Source organism: Asterias amurensis, chromosome 5 (genome assembly GCF_032118995.1).
Source record: "Asterias amurensis chromosome 5, ASM3211899v1".
Taxonomy (NCBI): domain Eukaryota; kingdom Metazoa; phylum Echinodermata; class Asteroidea; order Forcipulatida; family Asteriidae; genus Asterias; species Asterias amurensis.
This window is the reverse complement of record NC_092652.1, coordinates 9,354,235-9,372,838: the sequence shown is the minus strand read 5'-3', so window position 1 is coordinate 9,372,838 and position 18,604 is coordinate 9,354,235. Positions and strand designations below refer to the sequence as shown.

The window sequence follows — 18,604 nt, the reverse complement described above, 5'->3', positions numbered from 1 at the left end:
TCAATGAGGAGAAGCATAGAGCTTGATCGAAGATTCCTCAATGAAGTGTAAACTTGAAGCAGTTCAGAAATATAGTGGGGAGCCTTGCCATCAAGAGCTTTGTGGACAATGAGCAACAGCTTGAAGATGATTCGTTGAGAGATATGGAGCCAGTGTGGTTGTTTCAGAATGGGGGTGATAGAACAGGATTTTCTAGACAGTGTCACAATGCGGCAGCAGTAAATCAATGAAGGAACAGGGAGAGAAAAGTAATTAATTAGTGATTAAGGCAGACTTAAAGGGGATATCTGTGGTAACAACGAAAAGGCATTGGTCACTTGACCATATGTTTCATTCCTTAAACCATCGCAGCTCTCTTGGGAGTATCCAGCCTGAGCTGCCAAATATTTTGGTCAAGCTAGATCAGTCAATAACCATCTCTGCCCTCATATTTACCCATTTACTCCTGGGTGAAGAGAAGCAATTAAAGTTGAGTGTTTTGCCCAAGTGTTATGACCGAGATTCAAACCCACATCTGGACGACTCCAGCACTTGACATTTCTGAGATGAAATGTCGACCAAAAACAGTTAATTTTTCAAAGCAAAATTATCTATCTCAGGTATAACCATTGACAGCACGACACTCAGCGGAGATGACTTCAACATCGATGACGACACTGACGAAATCGTCTTTGATGTTACCACGACCTCAAATCCAAACAGTGGTGACGCCACCGGTCGTAACCTCTGGAAACTTGAGACGTACGTGGCCAACAACAAAGACGGTGAGGGCTCTCGCCATACACTTGACCGACAGACACTGAGCAGTGAGATGGCCAGTCGTGACTTGAAATCTGGTAACCGTCTGGTGTTCAACAACCTGGCAGCTCGCATCAACAAGGACGACGTACCGTGCGAGGAAGGCGGTGGCTACATCTGCGTTGAGCTGAAGAAGGGAGACAATCCCACACTTCCATTCACCCTAAGCGGAGCCAGAGGGCAAGACTCCCTCAGAAAATGCAGGAAACTCAAGTGTTTGAAGGGTAAGATGAAAAAGGATTCTCAACGTTTTCCTTTTATAATATAATATTTCCCACATGGGTGTCTCAAAGCGCTTTAAATTCTTACCCCTGGTCACTGGGTCTTAATTCACTCCTTAAACTATCTCAGCTCCCTGGGGAGTATACAGCCTTGTGCAACAAATGCGCTACTCGGCCGAATCAATCACAAGAACCATCTCTGCCCTCACAGGTCCCCATTTACCCCTGGGTGGAGAGAAGCAATAATAGTTAAGTGTCTTGCTCAGGGACACAAGTGGGATTCCAACCCACACACAGCTGAACCTTTGTATGAGTTATAATTCCTCATTGATAAAAACATTGATTTGGGGTGGAACAAAGAAAAATCTACTAGAGTGGGACTTGAACCAACGACCTCTGGATTAACATGCCCGTGCTCTACCATGTGACGTTAAATTTGAGCCGCCAAGCCCTATAGACCGCCAACATCGGGCTGGATAGAGAAATACCTAGATAAATAAATCAACGTGTTCTTTCTTGCTCATAGCTAAGTGGAAAAAGAATATGAGCTTAAAGGTCGCAACCCCTCCTTAACTTTTTTGCCTGTAAACAATATGCAAATCACCAAGTTTGATTACATTTTGTAGACAGTTGACATATGGTTTCCAAACGTGACTAAATCCCATGATTTGGGGTTGAAACAAGAACTTAATCGTAGTAAATTAAGAGAAAATTTTCTTTGCCACTTTGAAAGTGAAATTTATCTTAGAGAATTTTTTTAACACTTTGTTATCTCTCCTCTTTGTCTTCCTAAACAGCTGAGGTTGCAAAGGTAAGATATTTGATTTGCACTCGCATTGTTGGGGTATGTTGGCCAATTGGTCAAGCGCACTGCACTCAAACTCTGGTGTTTCACATCAGCAATTTGTGGATTTTAGTGCTTGCCTTAAACTTGTGTCCTTAGGCAAGGCACTTAAAAGAACACGTTGCCTTGGATCGGGCGAGTTGGTCTTTAAAAAGCGTTTGTAACCGTTTGTTATAAAATGCATATGGTTAGAAAGATGTTTTAAAAGTAGAACACAATGATCCACACAAATTTGCCTCGAAATTGCGTGGTTTTCCTTTTACTTTAAGATAAAAGGAAAACCACGCAATTTTGAGTGATACATGTGTGGATCATAATATATTTTACTTTTAAAATATCTTTCTATTCATATGCATTTCATAACAAATGGTTTCAAACACTTTTCAAAGACCAACTCGTCCGATCCAAGGCAACGTGTTCCTGTAATTTTTAATCAATTGGATGGGACGTTGGGGAATGCAGTGTTTGACCTTAGCGGTGTGGTTCACTGGCCGAATGCCAGTTGAGATGGCGGTGCACCAGCTGATTTGAGAACACTCACTCTGTGGGTATCGTGGCGAAGTGGTCAAGCGCACTGCACTCAAGCTCTGGTGTTTCATATCAGTAGTTTGTTGGTTTGAGGCGGGCCTGAAACATTGGTTGGGACGTGGAACCAAGGGTCCCTTGTCCCTTGCTTTGTGTAATGCACGTTATAAAACCATGTTACAAATATAGCTCAGAGAAGGGGTTTGCCCTGGTGTTCTGGCAGTGGCTGCTGAATGCGCAGCACCATTTTGTAAGCCCTTACAAAGTGTTACATGGGTCTCATATTTCAAAAAAGCTGTCTTGAAAAAATCATTAAGTATTGTTAAGCACTTTGAGACATCCGTAGACAAAGGGCTCTACAAAAATTATTTTATATTTTTTCATTTTATTAAATAGTTATTTAACATGCCAAATAGCCATTTTGTTGGCCTAATTCTAAAAGGTTCTTATTTTATTTTGTACGGATTCCATAAAAAATAACACACTGTATTAATAATGTCATCCTGCTCAGACAAAAATTCCACCCTAAGCTCTCACACAGCCACAGCATTGGCACACCAGACTGCATTATTACATTCAGTATATTATGCAAAGTACATTGCTTTGCATTCTTTAGAGCTCATGGTAATGGATTTTAATGAAGCAAAAAGAAACGATTAGTTAACAAATAATTTTTTTTTTTTGATTTTTCATTTTAATTTGGCACCTTCTTGATTATTGCAGAAATGAAATTGTAATTGATGACCCTTAACCCTTTGGTGCACAGATTAATTTGTTTGATTAAAAAATAAACGCGTTCATCCATGTTTTTTGTTTGTTAATAAGTGCACTTTATTGAACAATCGCTCTAAAATATGGAGGTTGTAGTTTTAAAGATAAGTCCGTTTCTCAAAGTCCAATTTGTATGTGTTTTGTTGATTTCTAGCGACCGCCTTGTGCACTCACTCACTCACTCACTCACTCACTCACTCACTCAGTTCGCCTAAGGTGTCGCGTTGCAGCATGTTTGAGTCAGGCTTTATGCCTTGTGCACCAAAGAGTTAAGCACTGATTTGCTGTTTTTGTGGTCATTTATAATAGGGGAAAAAAAAAACCAGAGGATTTTCATACATAAATTAGAATAAAAGTAAAAGTCATCTACAAACAATTTGCTTTTTTTCCTTTCTTCAGGGACCACCAGGTGATAAGGGCCCAAAAGGAGCACCGGCTGACCTCCCAGTAAGTGAAAACACATCATTCTTAACTTTTTGCAGTTTCAGACAATGGATATTTCCTTCTAGCTCGACAGTGAATCCTTACAACAATGAATGTTTTAAACTTTTTTATTTAACTGTGGGGCTGTTTTTAAAGTGTGCTGTTCACAGAGTGCGGGTTCGAATCCCGGCATGGCTGGATGCGATGCTTGTGTCCTTGAGCAAGATACAGATCTAAAAGCCATTGGTCTTGCCTAAAAGGATATAGTAGAGCAAAGCACCCACACACTAACCATGAAAGAGTAGGGGTTAACCACAGTGTTTCTGGCTCACATACCAAGCACCCTTGTCTACAGGTTTCCTGAAGCTTTCAAGTGCCAAATGAGTTAGATCCCTTTTAAGGCATTCTTGCTTTAAAGCCATTATACACTTTCGGTACAGAAAAAAAGAAACAAGTTCAAAGATTTACAAATAATTTACAGGGTTTACAGAAGGTAATGGTGAAAGACTTCTCTTGAAATATTGTTCCATGAAAAGCTTTACTTTTTAAGAAAACATTAATACAATAATAATTCTCGATAGCTAGAATTGCGGATTTATTTTACACACATGTCATGACACGGCGAAACGTGCCGAAACAAGGGTGGGTTTTCCTGTTATTTTCTCCCGACTCCGATGACTGATTGAGCCTAAATTTTCACAGGTTTGTTATTTTATATATAAGTTGTGATACACGAAGTGTGGGACTTGGACAATAATGTTTACCGAAAGTGTATAATGGTTTAAATTCAGAAACTAATAACAAGAATTACAGTTTCACATTTTGAAGAAACAAATTATTTGATAGAATTATGTTTTTGCATAGATATCTAACACAGTTAATTTCCAAGATGTTTTTTGACACTTCTTGAGTATATTTGATTAAATTTTGTTCCTGGGAGAGTTGTTACAGTTCTCTTTATTATATTCAATAGGCCTACCTGGCAGGTGGACCTCCAGGCATTCCCGGCCCCGCTGGACCAAGCGTAAGTATTGTTTTGTCCTTTTAAAGGAATATTAAAGAATTGGTTAGAAAAAAATTGTTATAGATCACAGATTTACATACAACTCACACGGTCTAATGATGATGATACATGTAGTAGAAAATATCCCTCGAAATATTTTTGTCTCATCAAGACGGGCACCATGTAGCAGCTCGAGCCTGCCCAGTGATTTTTGTCCAGTGATTTTTTATCAATCTCATACTTCTACAGGTTTGTCAGTTTATGTATACATGTATGGTGGATTACATAAAGTGCTTACACTACCAGCAACTGTTTTGTTAGCAAAACCAATTCTGTAATGTTCCTTTAAATGAGAATGATGTCTCGATCTCTATTTAAATGCCCCGCTATTTTGTGTTCTTTTTATTTTTAAGAGTTTCATCAACCATGTTTCTTTTGTGTTTTTAAAGTTTAATCGACTATGTGCAACTTATGTTTTTTTAACTACTGTCTGTGTATATAAGCTTTTCTCTTACTGTACCACTGTGCAAATTCAGCCTCTGAGGTGCTCCAATGGTATGAGTAAACCAATAATCATAATAATGATGATTAGGATTTGAAACTTTGCATGGTGCAAATAAGGGAATCAATGTGTGGTGGAGAGGTTTTCAAATAGTGGTTTAATCCCAACGAGGCCTGGTTCTTGATAATTTAAGAACCAGGCCTCGGCGGGTTTAAACCACTAGTTGAAAACCGATTCATCACACTTTGATTACCATTCATAATACCTTTTCGGTCAAAAAACATCATCACTTTTTGGTCAAAAAGTAAAATAAATGCAAAAATTATAATTGTTAAATGATTTCTTTCAACACAACACCCCTCCAGCTATGAAATGGTAAAGCCCTCCGCCGCCCTCGGGTAAACAACTCCTTATAAAGGAATGCTGTTCGCGTCGCGCGTATTCAGCCGCTGCTCTCAACCAATAGGAATGAAAAAACTGTCTTATAAGAACAGGTGCAAGGTCACGTGTCACGCCCATGAACTAACACTTTTTACCGGTCATAAACAAAGGTTTAAACACACCCACGTGACGTGCCCTCCACTAATAGGAATATCGAAACTGTCTGGTGTATTTATGAATACGATATAGTACAGGTTTGCAATGATAATCTCGAAATGAGTTGGGGTGGTTCTGAAAAGATCTGTTGGTTTTAAATCAACGTTTCAATCAGTGTGACTCTGATCGTCTTCTGGAGAAAGATTTACAACTTGCGCTTGTTTAACTATCGACTGTGTATTACCTAAGTTTTCCACTTTATTGTAACCAACTGTACAAATTCAGCTTCCGGGCTGCTCTATGATATAAATAACCCAATAATAGTCATAATAATAATAATAATCATGATAATGATTGGCTGAGAGTTGAGCATGGCTCGTGCACAACTCCACTGTTTGACCTTAACAGTGGTGCCCAATTCAAGGAGTCAATAACTTTCCTGAAATCTATTCTCTGATATTCATTGACGTAGTATTCATAACCAGTTTTATTGGGTGGTTTTCCTTTCAGGGCTACCCAGGACCCAAAGGATACCCTGGCCGAATGGGATCACCTGGAATGAAGGTAAGATGCCAACATATTAATTGATTGATTGATTGACTGATTGATTGATTGATTGATTGATTGATTGATTGATTGATTGATTGATTGATTGATTGATTGATTGATTGATTGATTGATTGATTGATTGATTGAATTTATTCAAATAAAAATGCAGCAAGAACATGCCGAAAGTACATACACAACAACAGGGGAAAGGACAGTGAAATAAGATAACAGAATTATCAAATGATATATCCCCCAATAACTTAGAACTATTTCCATTGGGTCCTCAGAATAAACCCCAGCAAAATTACCAACAAGAAATGGAAGTACCAAAAACAGATGAACCCAGTCGAAAGCAAAAAGATGAATCATGGAAAACAAAGCAAGAGAACACAAAATAAATAAATAGATTAATAGATATTTGTTTCAAAATATCCATATCATCTTAAAGGGAACAAATACATTGGGTGTTTGGAACAGTGGGATTTTGAGATGGAATAAGTGATAAGGATGGCTCTGTAAGCAGAAATTGCCTTATTAGAATTATACAACTAGTAATTAACGGATGTAAGTAATATTTGTGTTTCCTTTTGTTTTCTCAGGGACCAAATGGAGATTATGGACCTAATGGATACCCAGGTGTACCAGGAAATCCTGGACCACCAGGACCCCCCGGTGAGGTAAGTCAATGTTTATGTGATTGACAGACAGTGGGTATAAAATACAAGTCTCTATATATTAATAATGTTGATTTATTAAAAGTCAAACTTTGCAGCCAAAAGCCTGAATTGCAGTAAAACTACAACAGGGCTAAATGACAGCACAACTAACATGAACAGGAAACTAAGTGAAACACTGCTAATGTTTCACTTAGTTACGTGTTTATGTTTGTTTTCTTGTCTTTTAGCCTTCGAGAAAGACTATACTAGGGTCAAAACGTCAGTCCATTTGATAATTTGTGCATTTATACCATCATGTCCTTTTGGTTGGTAAATTGTTTGCTACAGCTAATTTTATTTTCCCCAAACTACAATAAAATACTTCTGAACATCCAAGAGTTCAATCCTAGAGTAAAAATGCTATAAGAGACTACAAAAATAGAGATTAAATATTTCATTGAAAAACTGTGAGAAGCGACACATTGAAGAGCAACGACTTGGCAAAAGAAAATGCTACAGCGATCAATCATTCACAATATTTGCCCACCCCCCTTTGTGGGAATGGGCAATCTGATCTTCTGACACCCTTGAGTTTTTAAAACTTCCAAGCTTTTAAGAATCACCTTTCTTTGTAATTTTTCTTTAAAACCTGGGTCTATCTTCAATATAATTGCATAGTACTTTTACACTGTGCAAGGGGTATTCTGTTAAGGAATTTTGAAGAAGTCGCCGTCAGAACCTTTGTAAGCATTGTGAAGCCAAGGAGCCTGATAAAGCTTGCTATTAATGGGACGGCAAGCCATTGGTCCTGTGTGTTGTGTATTGCACACAAAAGAACCCAGTGCACTTATTGAAAAGGGAAGGGGTTTTGCCCCTGTATTCCTGCATGTTGGGCCACAGCACCTTGTAAACCATGGTGCGGTCCACTGAAATGCGGTCTACATGTATAAGAAGCCACTTACATGTACTACTATTGTTATTATTGATATCATTGTTTTTTTCATTGAATGATGATTTAATGAGTTTATTTTTTGTTTTTTTTGATAGGCAATTGCCCCTGCATCCATCGCTAGACCATCTGGTGGCAAGAAGGGATTCAACTTTGGAATGTCCCCAGCACAAGTGGTCCAGGTAAGGCTGTGTACATGTACATACCTCTACAGGAACTACTCAAGATTTCTAGTTCAATGTCATACCATTTTTGATTTCCCAGATTTTGTTATGGTTACATGTATTCCTGTGAATTGAAAACTGTTATAACCCCCCATGTATAATCTGCCTTGTGGTTGATTAAGAGCTTGCCATGTGATAAGTATTAGTTTTATTAGAAAAGACCGCCATACATTGTAGCAACCAGTGCTCAACATGTACATACAATGTACTATACCCAAAGCAACCAGTTTACTACATGTATATACAAGTTCGCTATAGGCCTACCCATAGCAACCAATGTACCTTAACCATATCAAACAATGTATTTAACCCATACTATATACATAGCAACAAGTGCACTACACCCATAGCAACAAGTGCACTACACCCATAGCAACAAGTTTACTATACCCATAGCAACAAGTTTACTGTACCCATAGCAACAAGTTTACTATATCTATAGCAACAAGTTTACTATACCCGTAGCAGCAAGTAACCTCCAAGATTTTTGCATAGCAAAACTGCTATGCAATTTTTTTGGGGGGATAGCAAATAGCATACCCATAGCAACAAGTTAACTATACCCATGGCAACAAGTTTACTGTACCCATAGCAACAAGTATACTATACGCATAGCAACAAGTTTACTATCCTATAGCAACAAGTTTACATCCAAGATTGTTTTTGGCATATCAAAACTGCTATGCAATTTTGTTTTATTTTTTTTTTTGGGGGGGATAGCAAATAGCACACCCATAGCAACAAGTTTACTATACCCAAAGCAACAAGTTTACTGTACCCATAGCAACAAGTATACTATACCCATAGCAACAAGTTTACTATCCTTTAGCAACAAGTATACGTCCAAGATTTTTGCATAGCAAAACTGCTATGCAATTTTTTTTTTGGGGGGGGGGATAGCAAATTGCAACCAATGTAATATACAAACAGCAGCTAATGTAAATGTATGAGTTTATCTGTTACAACAGAGCCTGTAGTTGCTTGAGTGTGACCACACTTCCGTGAAAGAAAGATAATTCATTTATAAAATTATTTTGGTATTATCAGGGACCACCTGGACCTGTTGGTCTACCAGGAAAGGCTGGAGTTAGGGTGAGTTTACAATGCTACTTTAAATTGCTCATAACAAAATATTTGTTTCTCAAAGTATTATTTTTTGGTTTAGTGCATGATGGATAGTAATGCAAAACTAATTTACAGTAAATTCTTTCTTCGAAAGCAAACTTTTTAAAGGCACCGGACACTATTGTTTATTACTCAAAAATAATTGTTGGCATAAAAGCTTACTTGGTAGCATGCAATGGGGAGCTGTTGATAGTATAAAACATTTAGAAACGGCTCCCTCTGAAGTAACGTAGTTTTGAGAAAGAGGTATTTACTCACTCAAATAGTTATGCATCTGAAAGCTCACAAAGTTGTGCAACAGTTTATGTACATGTTAATTTTGGTTTTTACCCATACACAGATGTGTGTTAAGCACTGTATACTCGGTACTTCCCCAGGTCCTGTGAAAAAATATCACAGGCAAGTACTGAGTATACAGTGCTAACACACATAGGTGTATGAGTAAAAACCAGAATTAATATTCTTTATCCCCGATGCAAATTTAACATCTGTTATTATTTAGGCCAATGTACACATATATGCACTTTATAGCCACTTGGTGTTAAACAGCTCAAGCTATATCTTTATCAGCTGTTTTAATTTTAAGTTTCAACCAATAGGACTACCTAAACTGTCTGCATTTACAATCAAGATTAAACAAACAAAATTAGCACTTATTAATTGAAAGGATGAATAATATGTTTTTGTTGTTGTTGATTTTAGGGACCTTCCGGAATGAGAGGCCAGTCTGGAGACATGGGAGCTGTAGGACAACCTGTAAGTGACTAAAGCCCTTAAAAAAGAAACATAGATTCCTTGAGATGAAATTTACAGGCCGCGACTGTTGACTTTTTAATTCTTGCTTCAACGCCTTCACAAGTCCTCTTAAAGCCATTGGACCCTTTACTTTTTGAGAAAACAGCAAAACAATATAAATTCTCGTTAACGAGAATTACGGATTTATTTTAAACACATGTCATGACACGGCAAAACGCGCGGAAACAAGGGTGGGTTTTTCCGTTGTTTTCTCCCGACTTCGATGACCGATTGAGCCTAAATTTTCACAGGTTTGTTATTTGATAAAGAAGTTGTGGTACACAAAGTGTGGGCCTTGGACCGAAAGTTTACCGAAAGGGTCCAATGGCTTTAACACCAAGTAAAGAATTGACCCACGTTTCGTTCGACGCAAGTACAACTATTTATTTATTTATTTCTTATTTACCCTGGGGAAACCTCTCAGTGAAACATTGTTTTTCGGAGGTGCCCAGCAACTACATACACGTTAAATTTTAAAATTGTACAAACATAAAAATATATTTATTAAACATTTATTAATATTAAAAATAGAAAAACAGCCAAATTTAAATAAAGACTACGGATATACCACAACAGCACCAAAACTTTACAACAAGCAAAATATACAATAGAGACAAAGGTTTAAATTCTGGTCCAGCCTGGAAAAACACCAGAAGCCCCATATATTAAAAACTCAAATAAAAAAGTATTGAACTTATAGCTGGTAACCACTGAACTGTAGTCTATTCGTTCTTAAATCCCGACTAGTACCAGTGAAATGATGATGTATAGCATGATGCCAGCGTGCTGTCATGCTAACCCCATATGGCAAGTCCGCTTTGTAGCCTCGGCACCAGCACCAATGAATCCTATAATTGTGCCCTCTGAAGTTCTGTCTGCCCCGCTCGTGATCATGAAACTTACCGATCGAATGCTGCTCTACAGTTAAAGGATTATGGTACTTTTTCAAAATGTCCATAGATTTACATTAAACTTACAGGGTTTGAAGATAATGATAGTGGAAGCTTCCCTTCAAATATTACTTACTGAGGTGCTGTAAATTTGGAGAAATGAGTAAAAAAATGTCATGAAAATACGTTTGTAAATGTTTAAAATAATTTTGGTCTCATGAGACCAAAATTATTTTCATGACATTGTTTTACTAATTTCCCAAAAACTACAGCACCTCAGCATGTAATATTTTCAGGGAAGCTTTCTACTATCATTATCTTCAAACTGTGTAAGTTTAGTGTAAATCTGTGGACATTGTGTTCTTTGTCCTACGAAAAGTACAAACACCCTTTAAGAAACATTTTTTTGAATCTTTAATCTGTTTTCATCTTGTAGGGACCGTCCGGCCCAGCTGGACCAAGAGGAGAAGAGGGTGACGACGGCAGAGACGTAAGTTTGGATATTTCTGGCTGAAAATTTATTCTAGAGACAGTTGTGCCACATAATAATGATCGCTTAGCCACAGCAGGCCATCACACTAAATAATGTCATGAATATTTCCCAAGTTTACCTTATAAATTTATAAAGAGATAGGTTTAAAGACAATAATTACCCATTAATTCAAATGCTTAACATTGTGAATTTTAGAGCATGTGCATTTGAAACGATGTGTCAAATAGAGCCTGAAGACTAAGACGAAACCTAGGTCAGGTTTGGAAAAGGCCACTGGTCACCAAACTAAAATGGTTAAATATTCCATTTAATATCTTTGTTTTTTTGCTTGCAGGGAAGTGATGGTAGTTCAGGATCAACAGGACCAGCTGGTATTCTCGGAGCACAGGTAACTGCTTAACCAAACTTGTATTCAAAGATATACAATAACAAAATGATTTGGTACTTCTTGTTTGAAAAAAAAAAAAAAAAACTTAAACAGATTTATATTAAACTAACACGGTGAAAAGGTAGAAAGAAACGATTGCTCAAAAATAATTTTCATCTTAGTTAGACGAAAATTTATCTAGCATGTACAACGAATTTACGTGCCTCTCCTGAAAACATTGCTATGTGATTTTAACCGTTTTTCTCAAAAACTTGACGATTAATGAAGCTGAAACTTCTACAGGTAAATTATATTATATACATCGTTCATTCGTGAGTAGGGATTCATGTCATGGTCAAAAACTTGACCTACAGAAGGTATCAAAACCCCTTTAAAGTATAAATGTTGTGAAAAAAGTTCCTGCTTTATAGTAAAGAGCCTCAATTGACACCACAGGCAATACATTTGCAAAATTGATCGCCCCCACTTTTTTCTTGGATCCCCAAGACTGGTGTAAAATGCTTGAACCAGCATTCTTGCAAACAAATAATGATTAAGCATGCATCAGAGCAGTATTGTAGTCAAGACCTGGAAGTCCGGAACCCAGATCGAAACTTTGACGTCGAGACTGTATTTTATTGCTTTAGAATTAAGTAAGAAATTAGTAACTCAAGATTTGCAAGATTGAGAAAAAAACACTCACATTTCTGTATAGCTGAAGAAGTCAACTGTACTTTCATAGTAAACTGTAGAAGAAAAAGAAGAAAGTGTAAGCAGTCACTGAAACAATAGTACACACCCTCAAGAAATCTTTGTTCTAACAAAAACAATTTTTTTTTATTCCACCAGTTTTGACCAATTTATATAGCGAATGCAGCTTCACTTACACTGCCTCAACTTTATTGAACCATCTCCCGAAACATTTAAAATACATTGATTCCTTTGTCGAGTTTAAGATTGCATTTATTTAAGACGCACTTATCTAATATTTAACTCATGCATTTTAGTTTGATACCAAGAACATCTTGTGTTGGTCTCTACAGCGCATAGGGACATGTTTATACGTATGTAATCGCTATACATGTTATACGCGTTATAAAAATGGTTAACTATAGTTGATGTGGGTAAGGCAAACTAAATGGTGATTTTTGTGTTAACAATAACGAGAATTGTTTTGTTTATAGGGAGCAAGTGGAATGCCGGGAAATCCAGGTAGTCAAGGACACAAGGGATGGAGGGTAAGAATTCTCAGCATGTTATTACATATTCTGTGTTTTATTACATATGTTGTAATTGTTTCAGATAAATGAGTGAAGCTGCTCTGTCTTTGGCTGATTTAAAGGCACTGGACACTATTGGTAGTTACTCAAAATAATCAAGGCCTTATATTTAGAACTTGAGGTCTCGAAATCAACCATCTAAACGCACACAACTCTGTGTGAAAAGGGTGTTTTTTTCTTTCACTATTATCTCACAACTTTGATGATCGACTGAGCTCAAATTTTCACAGGTTTGTTATTTTATGCATATGTTGAGATACACCAAGTGAGAAGACTGGTCTTTGACAATTACCAATAGTGTCCACTGTTTTTAAGGGGAACTTTTAAAACGTATCACAGGAACCAACAGTTTTGAAGAATTGGGATTTGACTTCGAAAGGGCCAACTCTAATCCTGCAAATTAAATAATATATCAGTTAATAAGTTTATTTCTCTCGGGTACAAAAGGGTGGACGAGGTGCTAAGGGAGTCCGTGGTGATAGTGGTGAGGTTGGAGACAACGGAGATAATGGTGCCGTCGGAGCAGCTGGAGCTGTTGGAGCCACAGTAAGTACACAGTTGTACATGTACGTCACATACATATAACCATGTCACATTGTCTTGGTTCAAGGAGTTATGCAGGCAAATATTTTTGTTCGAGTGACATCTCAATAAAGCAGTTCCAAGAATGAAAAATATGTCGACAGTTCTAAATGATTGAGATGTCTGTTTTTTTCTGGAACTTAAATTTTAATGAAGGAAAAACAACAACATACAAACGAAAGCTTTTGGGAGTCCAAAGGCCTCATCACACAGGCCCCGATAACAAGAACGAGAACAAAAACGTTATCAATACACGCCCTTGATTGGCTGAGTAAGCGTGGGTCTATTCTGTTTGTAGCAATTCAACCAATAGAATGCGTTCTCTATGCGTCATTATCGTTATCGTTCTCTTTATCGCTGCAGTGGTACCCGGCTTTTGCTGTGAGGCAGACTCGTCACATAGTTACAGTGCCGTTATATCTCTGCCTTTACTGGGAACTTGTATTATAATTAGTCTATGTTTGAAGAGTCTTGGTGGAACTCTTGACACAGCATCATGAATTGGAGCAACCCTTTATAACCTTTGTGCCTTTCTCATCTTTTCTTAGGGTGAACGAGGTCACAGTGGTGAGAGAGGAGAACGAGGATCAAGAGGAAGTGTGGTAAGTCAATCAAGATGTAGGAACTAGGATTTCAAACTTTGCTTAGTGGGAGTACAGTCAAGTGGTGTTTAAAGGAACATAACAGAATTGGTAAGAAAACAACTCTTCTAAGATCACAAAATGACATAAAACTTACATAGTCTAAAAGATGATGAAAGTAGAAAACATCCCTTGATATATTTCTGTTTGAAATGTCATCATTGATGAGAAATAAATAAAACAAATCTTCCGCTTTGAGTTAATCGCTCAGTGAGCGTTTTATTTATTTGTCTATTTGCATACCAGTGTCATGCAAAATGTGCAATCGGTTTTTCACTATTTTCTTGTGACCCAGATGGCGGATCGATCTTAAACTTCTACATGTTTGTTAGCAAAAACCAATTCTGTAACTTTCCTTTCAATAAGAAAGTGGAAGGATATTAGGCATAAGAAAATGTACGTTGATGCCATGTAGATGAATCACTTTTGATTGGGGGGTGGGTGGATTAAGAACTTGAGGGCTCAACGTTTTGGACAGTATACTCTGACCATTGTATAAGGGGACTGCTGGATTCTAATTGTACCTGGAGGTTATGGATCTGGAGCTGGTTGAATCGCGTGGAGGGGCTATCAGTACGTATAGGTTGAAAAGTGCTTTTAAATTTTAAAGTGAGCCCGGCCCCCTTGATAGTTCAGAAATGTTTAGGTTGTCCTGATGGGTTTTGAAAGTGATGACTGATTTGTAGCATGATCTGGTAGGGCGATCCTTTTCCGAGATAGTTCTATGGGATGGTTATAAGGGAGGGTGCGGTGAGCCGTACATACTGGATGCATTGGGCAGTAAAGTCTGCAAATCCGTGGTGTGGCGAACTTGAGTGGACCCTAGAGGAGGTTTGAGGTGAACATCGTATGCAAATATCTTTTTTTTGGGGGGAGTAGTGGCGGTAAGAAGAATCTATAGATTGGAAACTCCTTGTCAAACTATAGGTTCTTTTTCGGAACCACTATACTACTCACAAAAGAGATTTTAGTACACGGTGTTACCACAAACTGAAACTCACTTGATTGATCAATATATTAACATATCCAGCACTGTAACAAGGCCGGGTGAAATTTTGAGGGGGCGCAAACGAGTGCAACATTATTTCTAGGGGAACCATCGGCCAAGTTTACACTGCCATTTTCTGTAAAAAGCTTGATCTTTGGCAGGCACCTTTTAAATATTGTATTTGTTATTATTATTGATACTATTATCATTATTATTATGAATAATATTTTTTTTTCATTTTTCAGGGAGCGCGTGGAAAAGACGGTGATGATGGAGACGTTGGAAACCCTGTAAGTCAAATGTATCATTGAAATTTGCTCACAACGACTGGGATGAGGAAACTTTCATATTTTTCTAACTTCATAACATCTTCCTACTTTTTTATTTCCCCTTCTTGTATCCTCTTTTCAATTTTTTCAACGATCACCTTGGGTGGTCTGTTTATATGGCTTTGTGAATGGCAACTTCCTATAAAAAATGTTTTGATTGAAGAAAAAAAAAGTGTTTATTTGAGTTTTTGAAAGTGAACATTTTTTTTTTAAATACACAATTGGGGATGATTTTCTTGTCAGTTTTGTCAAAGTTTTGACATGATTTAAATTTTAGTTTGTGAGTTTTTAATAACTATGTAGGAAGTGTCATCCATAAACAAAACCATAACTTAAATACATTTGTTAAAGTCTGACAGATTATGTTGTTGCACAGTATTGTTTATATTTCTTTGATTTTACTCTTTCATTACCAAAGTTGTACATGTACGATCAGTTTTAATTATCTGAAAGCGTAACTTTTGTACATGTACAATCTATTTATGTACTCAAAAAGTATTACCAGTCGCACATGTACGACCCATAATATAGGCCTACATGTTATAAAGAGAGGGCATTATCACTCTTAATCAGAAGTACTATTGACTTGGAGATGTACCAAGGCAGCACAAAATGAGCAAGACACATTTTTGTTTTAAGAGAAAGACATTTTTTGTTGAAAATGTTCAATAACCTCACAAAGCTGGGTATTTTAGGTTAAAAACCTGGGAAAAAAAGCGGGCACTGAAAGAGTTAAATCATTAAAAAAAATAATAATGTTTGTTTGTTTGTTTGCTTTGCTAGGAAAAATTAACTCTATTATCATTTGTGATTTATTTAGGGACAAATGTGGAGCGATTTTTGTGTGTGAATGGTTACGATTAATGGTTTACCACTTTTGATTCTTGAACAGTTTACTTCTTGTGGTGTGGTAACTATTTATTGCTTTTGTTGATTTGCTGATAGTTTTTATCTTTTGGTTTGCTAATGGTTAACATCTTTTGACCTTGCTGTATTTTAGGGACCAGTTGGTGCATCAGGAATCTTGGGCCCTATGGGTCAAAAGGGACACAAGGTAAGGAGTTTCAATGGGAAAGTACAAACGTAACTTCTTTCCCATCTAATGTTTCCAATAAACACACCGTGCGAACATTGTGAGTGACTGATTTATAATTATAAATAATTAAAAATTGAATTTCAATTATTACCAATTCTGTACTTTGAAGTGTTTCAAATCATTTTATTGACATCCTTTTCAACATCTGACTGAACCAAAACACAAGTATGTGTGTAAGGGGAAAAGCAAAATCATACATGTTGCCCTGTGCAAACAGACCAGGAGATGACAATATTGTGACCACTTTTGGATGGTAATAAACATTTTTTATGTACATCATAAAAAGATTTTTTTCAAGGGCATATGTCGAGCACAGAAAAATAGTAAAACTAAAATGCACTGCAAATCTTCAAAAACCCTTAGGTTTAGCATTATAAAATTCTTCCTTTGTACATTGAGAATCATGTATTGGAAACCATGGCTTTAAAGAGCATATGAGGTGTTTAATATGTGCATATAGTTCTTTCTTAATTAGGTAGGGGGAGGGCAAACAGGAACAGGTGTTTTGGTAGGGGGTGGGGTGGGGTTTGGATGTGAGGGAGGATGCGAAGAAGAGATGGACACTGTCCAGAATAACCATTACCAATTCTCTACATTGAAGTGGTTCAAATGATTTCATCAACGTCCTTTTCAATATCTAACTTGACCAAAAAACAAACTAGTTACGTAAATGGTGTTATAAGCAGATTTAAAATAAAATTGTTTTTAATGCAATGTGAGATTACTACTAAAGAAGGGTGCCCTCATTTGCCCATTCTGTGCGCTGCGCATACTTTGTCATCACGTTTACCTCTAAGATGGTGGCAAGAAGATGTCATGCTTAAAGACAGTGGACACTATTGGTAATTGTCAAAGACTTGTCTTCACAGTTGGTGTATCTCAACATATGCATAAAAAAACAAACCTGTGAGAATTTGAGCTCAATCGGTCGTCGAATTTGCGAGATAATAATGAAAGAAAAAACACCCTTGTCACACGAAGTTGTGTGCTTTCTTATGCTTGATTTCGAGACCTGAAGTAAACTTGAGTAAACTTGAGGTCTCAAAATCAAATTCGTGGAAAATTACTTCTTTCTTGAAAACTACGTATACGCCACTTTAGATGGAGCTGTTTCTCACAATGTTTTATACCGTCAACCTCTCCCCATTACTCGTAATCAAGAAAGGTATGATGATGATAATTATTTTGAGTAATTACTAATAGTGTCCACTGTCTTTAAGGTCTTACATTCCAGTAGCTAATGAGGGAACCTTGATAATTGGCACACACTAAACAGTGTTCGTATTGCTGAATTTTCCGAGTATTTTTGGGGCCCTGAAAAAATGAAATGCACGGGCCTTAGTCTCCATAGTGCAATTTTCGGTAATCAGTCTCCAATATTAACAGCATTTTGTGAGTGTATCACTCTATTTCAACTAATATTTTGTCTGCATAATGTGTTTGTCACCACCAGGGTGTGACAGGAGAACAGGGTGAAAGTGGTCTGCAAGGAATCGCGGGTCTCCGTGGTGAGAGCGGTGCAGATGGTGCTCCAGGTCAGACTGGTGCTGCTGTAAGTTTCTCGTGATCGGATCCACACATCCCAACGGGGTTTAAATTTATCATTATTTTAAAGCGTTAATTGTGTAAGGACATTGTTTGTATGTTATTATGGCTGTTGTCTGAATCAATGTAATAAGGATAGTTTACGTTTGGTAATAACTCTTAAAATTAGTTTAAATCAAAACTTACTTTGTGAAGTGCAGCCACTTTTGATAGTAAAAAGCATTTTGAGAATCATTTTCCTTGGAAGAAAGGTTATGGAAAAGAATATAAGTTTTTATCACCCAAAGTTTGAATCTGAGAGGTGCTACTAATCAGCTAATAGTAGTGTCTCTCAGCCTGTGCATTCCAGCCATAAATTATTCTTCCTGTATGGATGGACATAACCGCTTCAAATTTTTAGGCGATATCTCAAAAACAATTTTCGCAGGTTATAGTTTTATTTGTGTAAGATTAATACAGTCAAACGGTTCT

At 37.1% G+C, this 18,604-nt stretch overlaps 1 protein-coding gene across 2 annotated transcripts in view; it reads left to right on the top strand.

Annotated features, from left to right (window-relative positions):
• Nucleotides 1–18,604, top strand: part of LOC139937116 (uncharacterized) — a 79,170-nt gene that overhangs the window by 18,070 nt on the left and 42,496 nt on the right. For both annotated transcript variants that reach the window (XM_071932121.1, XM_071932120.1), the window contains 17 exons: nucleotides 600–1,022; nucleotides 1,817–1,830; nucleotides 3,559–3,606; nucleotides 4,556–4,606; nucleotides 6,135–6,188; nucleotides 6,773–6,850; nucleotides 7,877–7,960; nucleotides 9,050–9,094; nucleotides 9,830–9,883; nucleotides 11,249–11,302; nucleotides 11,640–11,693; nucleotides 12,857–12,910; nucleotides 13,400–13,498; nucleotides 14,083–14,136; nucleotides 15,409–15,453; nucleotides 16,493–16,546; nucleotides 18,042–18,140. In XM_071932121.1, coding sequence (XP_071788222.1) covers nucleotides 600–1,022; nucleotides 1,817–1,830; nucleotides 3,559–3,606; nucleotides 4,556–4,606; nucleotides 6,135–6,188; nucleotides 6,773–6,850; nucleotides 7,877–7,960; nucleotides 9,050–9,094; nucleotides 9,830–9,883; nucleotides 11,249–11,302; nucleotides 11,640–11,693; nucleotides 12,857–12,910; nucleotides 13,400–13,498; nucleotides 14,083–14,136; nucleotides 15,409–15,453; nucleotides 16,493–16,546; nucleotides 18,042–18,140 — 1,364 coding nt within the window. The remainder of the gene's footprint in view (nucleotides 1–599; nucleotides 1,023–1,816; nucleotides 1,831–3,558; nucleotides 3,607–4,555; nucleotides 4,607–6,134; nucleotides 6,189–6,772; nucleotides 6,851–7,876; nucleotides 7,961–9,049; nucleotides 9,095–9,829; nucleotides 9,884–11,248; nucleotides 11,303–11,639; nucleotides 11,694–12,856; nucleotides 12,911–13,399; nucleotides 13,499–14,082; nucleotides 14,137–15,408; nucleotides 15,454–16,492; nucleotides 16,547–18,041; nucleotides 18,141–18,604) is intronic.